General features: G+C 61.9%; 1 protein-coding gene across 1 annotated transcript; it reads right to left on the bottom strand.

Annotated features, from left to right (window-relative positions):
- Positions 1-5045: 5045 nt before the first annotated feature.
- On the bottom strand, positions 5046-9912 carry MNX1 (motor neuron and pancreas homeobox 1). The gene is made up of 3 exons (XM_059073705.2): positions 9097-9912; positions 6013-6173; positions 5046-5408 (listed from the first exon to the last, which is right to left on the bottom strand). The coding sequence occupies exons 1-3, from the start codon at positions 9800-9802 to the stop codon at positions 5046-5048; spliced, it is 1230 nt and encodes a 409-aa protein (XP_058929688.1). The 5' UTR covers positions 9803-9912.
- Between the last annotated feature and the right edge of the window lie 511 nt (positions 9913-10423).

Below are 10423 nucleotides of genomic sequence, written 5' to 3'. Positions count from 1 at the left end.
TGTGCGTGTGCGTGTGCGTGTGCGTGTGTGTATGCGTGTGCGTGTGTGCGTGCGTGTGTGTGCGCGCGTGTGTGCGCTGGGCGCGGCGGCGGGGGACTGGTTCTCGTTGGCGTCCAGTTTGGGGCGCACCTGGCACGTCGTAAAGTGATTTAAGAAGTGAAAGTGTTAAACGAGGCCACCAGCTGGAGCCCCGACCCGGCTTTATGAGTTTTATTAGGTGCCCTATTATGGAAAATAAACTTTAATCCGACCATAAAAACCAAATCTGAAAAACATATTTGCCTTGTAGTCTGGAACAGTGCAGCGTTCTCGGTTGAGTCACTCCTCCAAAGGGATTAGTTTTATTGAGGGAGACACAGGGCACCGCAGGACTTTGATACGGGGTGGGGGGCGCCCACGTCCTCCGGGGACCCCCCCCCCGCAGGCCTCTCCCCGCGGCGCCCGCCACCCCCGGAGCGCGGTCCCGGCCTGGGGTCTGGCAGGGGCGTGGGAGGGCAGGGGAGGCCGCAGGGGTCAGTTAACCCGCAGACCTGGAGGTGCTCGTCGAGCCAGCCCGGAGCGGGCCGGGCTCCTCACACCGCGAGGGGCGCAGCGGCTGACCCGCAAACTCCGCTCCCGCTCAGGTCCACGGCGGCCTGGGGGCCAGGTGCTCCCTTCCTAAGCCTTCTCCGGGATTTGGATGTTGTACAAAAAGTCTGCCCTTTCAGTAGGAGGGAGAGGAGAGGGGGGGAGGAAGGGGAGAGGGAAGACGAGGAGGAGGGGAAGGGAGGAAGGCAAGAAGGTCTGTCCTCGTTTCAATCACCTTAGCCATTTTAAGTGGCTAGTACAGTAGCGTTAACTGTATACGTATTGTTGGGCAACAGCTCTCTCGAATTTTTTCATCTTGCAAAACTGAAACTCCCTCCTCATTAAACATCTCCCCTTTTTCCCCTCCTCCCAGACGCTGGCAACCTCCCTTCTATGTGCTGTCTCTAAGAATTTGACTATTTTAGATGCCACATATAAGTAGAATTGTGCAGTATTTGTATTTTAGTGACTGGCTTATTTCACTGATCATGATGTCCTCAGGGCTTATCCCTGTTGTAGCAGGTGTCAGAATTTCCTTCTTTTTAAAGGCTGAATACTATTCCACTGTTTGCACATTTGGGGTTGTGAATCATGCTGCAATGAGCGTGGCTGTGCAGATATCTCTTCCAGATCCTTTTCCGTCCTTTTGGATACACACCCGGAAGTAAGGTCGCTGGGTCATATGGTAATGCTGTTTTTGTTGCTGTTGTTTGTTTGTTTTGAGGACCCTCCATACTATTTTCCATAGCGGCTGCACTATTTTCCATTCCTACCAACAGTGCACAAGGGTTCCAATTTCACCACATCCTCACCCACACTTGTTATCTTCTGTTTTGTTTTTGTTTTCATAACAGCTATCCTAATAGGTGGGAGGTGCTAGCTCATGTGGTTGTGATTTGTATCTGCCTAATGGTCAGTGATGCTAAGCATCTTTTCATATGCTTGTGGACCCTTTGTATGTCCCCTCCAGAGAAATGTCTTCAATCCCTTTGCCTGTTTTTAACTGGATGGCTTTTTGTGGTTGTTGAATTGTAGTTCTTTATATATTTTGGATATTAATCCCTCATCAGATATTTGATTTGCAAATACTTTCTCCCTTCCCAGGCAGCCTTTCATTGTGTTGATTGTTCCCTTTGCTGCGCAGGAGTTTGAAATGTTGACATAATCCCATTTGCCTGTTTTTGCTTTTGCTGTCATAGAAAGTCTTTCCCGCGGATCTTTCCAAGCTGACTTCCGCCTGGATACAGGGTGCAGGAAGGCCAACCGCGAAAGGAACAGGCCCATTTCGTCTACATTCTAGGCGTTTCTGCACTCATCAGACTCCAAGCCTTAAGGCGTCTGGTCAGGGCCCTCGGACCCTGGGCCAGAGCTCTGCAGAGCGCTGGACTGGTGATCCCTGGACTGTGGCCTGGAGGGCGCCGCTAGATTGCTCTCTTCCTCACACGAAGGTCTTTAACCACATTTTCTTCGCACACGCTGGAGACCCTGGCACAGACAAGGTACGCTTTCTGAGAACGGAGGACTCCCCCATTAAGGTGAAGAGAACCTGCGCCGAGGGTGGCGCCAGTGGTGGGCAGGGGGCCGGGCGGGGTCCCCAGAGGGCCGGGTCCTCTTTGGGCGCGGCCCTCGCTTTGGGGTCGCGGTGTCCCGGCGCCGCCGGGTCGGCAGGGCGCACCCCGCCGAGTGGAGAGCGGGGAGGCCGCCGGGCACGGGGGCTTCACCGCCGGAGGCCCCTCGCCGCTGCCCGAGGGCCAAGCCTGGGCTGGTCTGGAGACAGTGCTTCGTCCCCCTCCGGGCTGGCTGCGTGGGCCTGGCTCCGGGTCCCGGGAACCCGGTCCTCGAGGCGGCAGAGCCCCCTCCCCGCCGCGCGGGGGCCGCGGGTGGACGGGCGGGGCGGGGCTGACGGCCGCTCATTATGCGGAATGAATTGTTCGCTGTGCCCGGAGTGGGTGAGGATGAGCCGGTGATTATATTTAAATTTGCTATAATTGATTTGGGGAAGAGCTACTGTGACAAGAACGAATTGATCATTAAATTTATTAGCGAGATAAATTCCGTCGCGCTTAAGCCGCTGGCTGGAGGCGCTGGGGCCGCGGGCGAGTCCCGCCTTCCCGGCCGCCAAGTCCCCGCGCCAAACCCGGGCTCGCTCTGCTGGAGGCCGGGGGCGGGGGTCACAATCATTCTATCTTCCTTGAGTGCGCCTCTGCCCCTCGTCGCCGAGGGAGCGAACGATTCCCGGGTTCAGAAGGGTCTGCACCTGGGGGTGGAGGGACGGACCCTCCGCCGAGGCCGGCGGCGCCCCAGCTTCCAGTCCGGATGCTACACCCCCTCCCCGGCCGCCGCCGGTCCCCGGGGGGCCCAGTGTTGAGGTAGGGGCGCTGACGCTGGGCCAGCAGAGCAGGGGGGCGGCGGGGAATAACCCCCAGATGTGGAGCCAGCCAGGGCAGAGATTGCTTCACGCTGAACTTCCCCAATGTGGTAAAAATTAAAACGAGATACACACGGATTGCAGATTTTTTTCAACCCCCAAAGGCATCTGTCTTTCTCCTCTCCTCCTCCCCATCCCCTCTCTCTAATTTTCCCACCCCTTTCCCCGGGCTCTCGGGCTTTCCCACCAGTTGCAAACCAGGTCCGCGTCCCCCCAAAGCACCTTTGGACCCGGAGGCGGCCGGGCCCGCGCCCTGCCGCCCGCGCCCGCCAGCTGCTCCTGCCGGGGCTCCCAGCAGCGCCGCGCCCCCGGGCTTGGCTGAGCTTGGATTTTATGGAAGGAGCCCGGGGTGATAATGAGCTGCCAGAGAGGATATTAATCTCACCCCGGCCCTGAAGTCGAGGAGTGGCCCCGCTCGCCTGCGCGGTAATCACCCAAATGAAACTCCAGGCCCTTCTGAACTCATTTATCAGCTGGGAGGAGGGGGAGACGAGGGGGCGAGAGAAGGGAGGAGGGGAGAGAAGGGAGGAGGGGAGAGAAGGGGGGAGGGGAGAGAGGGGGAGGGGAGAGAAGGGGAGGGGGAGGGGGCGCACCCCGGCTCAGTTGCTGGTGAGAAAGAGTGAAAAACAGAAGGAAGGAGGAAGGCACGAGGGAAGGAGGAAGAAGCAGTGTCCCTGGCTCACCTATTTCCTCCGGGCCCAGGAGAGGCCCGCGCGTCAGCGGTGGGGGCAGGGGAGCCGCGCGGAGGTTGAGCCCGGCATGCGTGCAGCACAGGGCGAAGGCCTGGCTCGGCCCGGGTGACGGATGGCGCGCGCTGCCGAGCTTTGGTAACCCACAGCCATCGCGGCCCGGCTGGGGCGCTCCTGTCGCCCAGCGCTGTCCTCGCGGACGTTTGCCCAGATCCAGGAAAACCAGTCCTGGCCGGCCCGAGAAGGTGTTTCGGGAGAGATGCCGGGGTCGGCGAGAAACAGAAGCGCCGCGCTACGCGAGGCAATGCGGAAAAGGCGCGCGAGCAGCGCCCCGGGCCGCACGGACCCCAGAGGCCAGGGAAGTCTGGTGGTTTGGAGCTTGTTTTCTGAAACATTCAAGTCGTGTGTTTCCGCTTCTGGAGCGCCGGCGAAGCAAGAAGACCCTCAGAGAAAGAGGAAGATAAGTACACGGCGTCCGAAGTCACTCCTTGGAGAGCCTCGCATCCGGGACAGATGTGAGCCGGCACGCGGACGCGCGCTGACACCTGGCCTCGGGTAGTTTTACCGACACTTCGTACCTGCGACTCCCCAGCAGCCGGAATCAAGTTCCTCACCGGCCTCGGGGGCCCAGAGAGGTGGCGGTCCTGGCACCCATTCGCGATTCTGATTTTCACCTTCTGCTGTCAATTGAGGAATACAGCCCATCCTTTCAACAACAAAAATAGTAAACCCCGCTTTCACAGCTCCCCTCAAAAGATTTGCACTCTCATCCAGTAAAAAAAACCAATTTATTTTACATTCCATCGTGGGCGATGGGAGAAGCTAAATGATAATTTAGCATGCGTAAGTAGACATTTCTTTATATATATATTTATAAATACAATATACAAAAATAAAGACAATACAGTTTTGGGATTTCCAGCAGTTTGAACGCTCATGGCATAAATCCCTCCCCCTCCCCCCAAGATACATAAGCACGAAACATTTTTTCTTTTTCCAGCACTCAGAAGAACGGCGTGTCCAGAGGTTTCACGTCTCGGAGGTGGTTTAACGCTGTAGGTTTCCGCCTTCTCCATCCGGCAGGAGGGGAACCAGAGCCTCCCCTGGTGAGCGCTCAGTTCTTCTCAGAAACACCTCCCCCCAACGCAAACCACATTAAATGAAAAAGAACCAGAGTTCAAGTTTGAACCTGCTGGGCCTCCCTCCTTCCGTCCCTTGAAGAGCAGGCGCGGCTGCTGGGGCCACAAGGGCAGCCCCCAGGGCCGGGCCGCCTCCGCTCGCGGGCCTGGGGGGCGGACCTGGGGGCCACGGGAGGGGTCGCAGCCTCCAGGCCGTACCGCCACCCGCCGGCCGCGGGGCCCCTACTGGGGCGGGGGCTGCTGGCCCGGCCCGCCGGACCGCGGGGCAGGCGAGTCGGCCCCGGAGGAGCAGTCGGACGAGGCGGCGTGCGTGCTAGCGCCGTTGCTGTAGGGGAAATGGTCCTCGTCGTCGTCGTCCTCGTCCTCCTCGGGGTCACTGTCCCTCAAGTCCCGCAGGCGGCGTCCGCTGCCCTTGTCCCCAGGCGCCAGCGGCCCCAGCAGCACCCCGTCCCCCTGGTCCTCGGCGCCGCCGCCTTTGCCTGCGCCCGCGCCGCCCTTCTGCTTCTCGGCCTCCTGCGCCGCCTGCTCTTTGGCCTTTTTGTTGCGCTTCCACTTCATCCGCCGGTTCTGGAACCAGATCTTCACCTGCGGGCACAAGCGGCGTGAGAGACCCGCCACCTCCATCCCCGCCGAGTCCCCGGACTCCTGCACCTGCGCCCGCCGTGCGCTCGCCGCCGTCACCAGGCCCGGGCGCGGCGCTGCCATTAGAGGACTTGGACACCCCAGGGGCACGGCGCTCCCCACCTGCGCGTGAGCAAACCCCAAAGACCGGCTGGGGGCTCTGAGGAAGCTCAAACGAAGACCCCTACCTCCCACCCCCAGCGCCCAGGTCTTCCACCCGCACGCACGGTGCGTGTGCGCGAAGGGCTAGGGCTGCTGAGGTACCTGTCTGTAAATCTCAAGATGTCCCCTCCTCTCTTTCTGGAGTGAAATCTCTCTCATGTGGCCTGGGGACCACCTGCTTCAGAATGGGGGGGCTGCAAATTCCTGGGCCCAACAGAACCAGCTGAATCAGACCTCTGGGTGCCAGTATAGGAACCCTGGGGGCAGACGGCTGGGATGTTAATCCACACCCTGAAGGTCAAATGGGCGCAGCTCCAGGGGCCCAGGAAGGCCGAGGGTCAAGAGAGCAGAGGCGACAGTGTCCCTGGGAGGCCGGGCCGCGTTGAGGGCGGGGGGAGCAGCGCACCTGGGTCTCGGTGAGCATCAGGGAGGTGGCCACCTCGAAGCGCTTGGGCCGCGACAGGTACTTGTTGAGCTTGAACTGGTGCTCCAGCTCGAGCAGCTGCTGGCTGGTGAAGGCGGTGCGCGGCCGGCGGCACTTCCCCAGGAGGTTGGACTGCGCCTGGGCTGGGGCGGGAGAGGCTCGTGAGCCCGGGTCAGGCCACTGCCCGCCGCCGCCCAGCGCCAGCAACGCTCCTCACGCCAGGCCGCCCGCTGCTCCCCGGCTTGGCAGAGTCGCTGCTCTCTCTTTAGTGTCAGCGCCCTCTCCCCAAGGAAGCCCTGGAGCGCAGGACCCCTCGTTCAGGTGGGCCCAGATGGTTTGTGTTTAGAGGAACCAAGTCTTTTCATCCCTGGCGGGGGGACCCGGGTGTCCTGATTAAAGACAGCCTATCACCCAGGCGCGTCCTCTCCACCTGGGTGGGCGTTGGTAGAAAGCAGGTGGACAGAAAGGCAAGTAGCAGAGGCCCAGGGACCCCCTCCTCCCCACTCCTCCTGGTGCCTTCCCCAACTCAGGCCCAATCCACACAGGCCGCCGGAGTCACTTCCTACTTCTTCCTGCCCAGCGAAGAACTGGTGCAGGATTCCCACCACCACCTCCTTGCGTACAAAAGGAATAGAAGGAGAAAAGGGAAAAAGATGAGGAAGGAAGAAAGGGGAGGAAGGGAGGAGGGGAGGAAAGAAAAGGACCAAATTCTGTTCCTAAATATGTGTGTTCATCAGAGACTCTCCCCCATGTAAAATGTTTTCTTGCAATGCCTGCCCGGGGTCCAGAGGGGCAGAGCCTTGGGAGATTGGAAGCCTTTCAGGACAATTCTCATTACGCAAGTTAAAGGCCTAGGCACCGAGGGATCCGGCTTTCTACGTGTTCAAGGAGGTCTCTTGGCTTTATTTACATAATTTCACACGGTTACATCACAGAGAATTTTATGACCTCAAAGCGAGACTTCCCTTGATTTCCCAGGAGCCTGACAAGTGTTAGACAATAAAAGAAAGGAAAGGAAAGGAAAGAGGCCAGCCCCGGGCAGGACGAGCTCAGGCTCCCATGGGATGGGCAATTTGCTTTATGGGAAGGCCCACGCCCCCCGCTTTAGTTAAACAAGGCCCCGGATTCCCAACTTGACAACACATTAGAACTTTAATTAAAACACTGGCTCTGAAGGGATCATTTGGGAAATGCCATCTGATGGCTGAGACACCAATTAAAGGAAACCAAACAGGTTTCCAGCGACCAGAGGAGGGACACTCTCAGAGCCCATTCTGGCGTGTTCACCTGTTTGTTATTGCCCTTTAGGATTCGGTGTTCAGATTCTTCTTCTGAACTTAAAGCTGGCTGGGTTTTAATTAGCTGACTCTGGGTCGAGATTAGGAGTAAGAGATGGACTGAGTGTGTTGGCAAAGGGATGTGGCTTTAGTCGATTTGATTTTCTGGGCAATCCTGGGCTCCACGCAGGCCAGGGAAAACAGCTGGGTGGCCTGAGAACCCAGCGCCCAGGGGAGGCCTGTGCAGAGATCACCGCTGCCCGCCCGCCACCCCCCCATCGGTGGGAGACTAAGACTGCCAGGCTCTGGGAGATTCAGGTCACAATGAAAGATGCGTGGGGTGGCATTCCATCAGAAGGGGTTTGCTGGGCTCTGAGGCCAGGCCTGGAAGGGTGCCCTGGGTTTGGCTGACCCCAGATCAGGAGCTCAGATTTGCCTGAAGCCACAGAAGTGAAAGCAAGCTTGGCCTCTTCTTTGCCTGAGGTCGGGAGGGGTGACTCCACCGGAAGGGATGGGTGGCCATTAGGGCCTTCTGGGAGCTGAGCCGGGAACAGCCTGGGGTGGCCGCGGGCAAACAGCGCACAAGCTGGGATTTTCTCACCCGGCTGTGACTTCTCCAGCCTTCTGGGATCCTAGCTTTTCTCTGTTTAGTCACGACCATAGCTTCTAGCAGAGGAATCTGAATTCTGGCACATATTTCTGTTTTCTTTTTTGCTTTTTTCCCCCTTCCCATGCCTGCATCTCCCCAGTCTAAACAAATCCATTCAGACGGAAACAATGGGGTCTCTTTGTTTGGGTGTTTGGCGGCTGAAATCGTTAAGCCTCAAGCATCTTCCTCTGAGCGGAGCCCGGGTGGAGCGAGCGGACCTGAGATCCAGAATCTCCAGAGCTCCACTTCCGCGCGCCCCCCCGCGCGCGCCAGGAAAGCCCGAGAGAGAGAGAGGCCCAGGCCTCAGCCAGGTGTCCAGCCTGGGTGGCGAGCACGCCGCCCACAGTTGGGCGGCTCTCGGGTTGGGGATGGCCAGCCCTCCCGAGCTGCGGTCTTGGGGAGGGGTGCGCGCTGTGCTGGGCGCCCTGAATCCGGAGGCGGGCACCTGCTGCTTAGAGCCCCTGAAGGAGGGCGCATCTCTCGGCCTTCCGGAGCGTGCCATCTCTCTGTTCAAGTCAGGCCACCCGCCTCCCAGGCATCGCACCCCGGCCCCAGCGCCCTTCCAGAGGTGGGCAGAGCCCCGCAAAGGGCCAGGAGATCGCTCGGGGCCCCTGCCTTGCGTCCCTGGGTCTCCTGAAGCTCATCTCTCCTTCGCTAACTCTGGGAGCGCTCCCTCTCCTGGGAGGGACGGGGGTCTCTCCAGAACCCAGAATGCGGGACCGAAGTCACGTCCGTTTCCCTGAGGATCAACCCCTGGTTTCGCTGGCCCCCGATTCCCAGGCACACCTAACTCCAGGGCGCTCCTCGTTTCGCCTTCCCCCACCACTTCCTTCTCCTCTAGCCTGCCGGTTAATCATTAGGTTTTAGTCTCACACCTCCAGCTGCCCCTTCCCATTAAGGAAGGAAGCGAAGCAAGGTCCGCGCGTGGGCATTTTAATCATTCGCTGACAATCCCACATCGCGCAGCCCGCGCGAGTCCTCGCAGGCCCCGGGCGGAGCCGAGGCGGCCTCGCGGCGCCCCCACGGCTCGCTCTGAGCCGAGAACCAGCGGAGGGAGGTGCCAGGTGGAGGAGGATGCACGGAGAGCCTCTGCCAGTACTCCCCCTCCCTCCGCAGGCTCGGGGGCTGCGCGGTACTCACAGTTAAAGTCCGGCATCTTGGGCAGGATCATGCCCGCGGTGGACGCCCGCAGCCACTGGTCCAACTGAAAGGTGCCGGCGCCCAGCTTGATGGGGTCGGCGGGGTGCGCGGGGTGCGCGCCCTGCACCTGCGGGTACGAGTAGGAGAGCGCCGGGTGCTGCCCGGCCAGCGCGGCCGCCGCCGCCGCCGCCGAGTAGCCGTAGACCGGGTGGCCGTAGAGCGCCGCCTGCGCCGGGAGGCCCGCGCCGCCCTGCGCGCCCCCCGGGTGCAGCCCCAGCGCCAGACCCCCCGCGGCGGCGGCGGCGGCAGCGGCGGCGGCGGCGGCGGCGGCGGCTGCGGCGCCGGGGTGCGCGTGGTGGTGGGGCCCCCCGGGCCCGCCTCCGCCTCCGCCCGCCCCGCCGCCCGCGCCGCCGGCGCCCAGGAAGCCCGGTTTGGGCAGCAGCGCGCAGTGCGCGGCCAGCAGGCGCGGCGGCGACGGGCTCTCGGCGCGCAGGCGGTCGGCGGGCGCCGCGGGCGGCTCCGAGGACGCGGGGCTGCAGCCGCCGCTCGCCCCGCCGCTCGCCCCGCCGCCGCCGCCGCCCCCGGGGCCAGCTGCGGCGGCCGCGAGAGACGTGACCAGGGCCAGCGGCGCGCTCTGCGCCGAGGCCGCTCGCGGGGGGTCCACGGCCAGCAGCGCGTCGATGCGGAAATTTTTGGATTTTTCCATCGGCTCGTTAGGGGTTGGCGATCAGCGCGGGGAGGTGCGCGGCGCGGCCGCGTGCGGCCCGCGGAGTCTGTGCGTGGCGGCGGCCAGCCCCGGGCTTCGGTATTGTTATGATTATTTGCCAGATTATCAAAGTCGCCGCCGGAAACTCAGCCGAGGGTGACCATGGTCCGGGCGCCTCCTCCGTGCGGGGCCCCGCCCCGGGCCGCGTTCACTCGCTCTCGCACAAACTCCCACGCGAGGGCTCGGCGCGCCGGGGCCGAGAGCCCGGCTCAGCGCTGCAGCCCGCAGGCGACCGCGCCGAGGCCGCTGGCGCCGGGCTGGGGACCCGCGCCCCTCCGCGCACTTGAAGCGCAGCGCGGCCGCCGATTGGCGCGCTCGGCGGGGGCTTGGGGAGGGGCTCAGGCCCCGCCATTGGCCGAGGGGCGCACCTGTCACCGTCCCGGCCGCCCGCCGCCCCGCCCCTGCGCCGCGGGGTCCTAAACAGCCTAGGGTGCGGAGCCGCGAAGGCGGGGCGGGGACCGAGACAGGGGTTGGAAGATTCGGACGCGCAACCTGGGGTGCCTGCTCGCCCTCCTGCGGCCGCTGAGCGGGCGGCGGGTGCTGGCAACCCCCTGGGTCGGT

The sequence above is a fragment of the Kogia breviceps genome, chromosome 9 (genome assembly GCF_026419965.1).
Source record: "Kogia breviceps isolate mKogBre1 chromosome 9, mKogBre1 haplotype 1, whole genome shotgun sequence".
In the NCBI taxonomy this organism is placed as follows: domain Eukaryota; kingdom Metazoa; phylum Chordata; class Mammalia; order Artiodactyla; family Physeteridae; genus Kogia; species Kogia breviceps.
This window is presented reverse-complemented; position numbering and strand designations above follow the sequence as displayed.

Coding starts and splice junctions, on each gene's coding strand:
- MNX1 (XM_059073705.2), bottom strand. CDS start 9,802: ATGGAAAAATCCAAAAATTTCCGCATCGACGCGCTGCTGGCCGTGGAC. Junction 6,174..9,096: donor CAAGATGCCGGACTTTAACT/GTGAGTACCGCG, acceptor CTCCCGCCCCAG/CCCAGGCGCAGTCCAACCTC. Junction 5,409..6,012: donor TGATGCTCACCGAGACCCAG/GTGCGCTGCTCC, acceptor TTGTGCCCGCAG/GTGAAGATCTGGTTCCAGAA.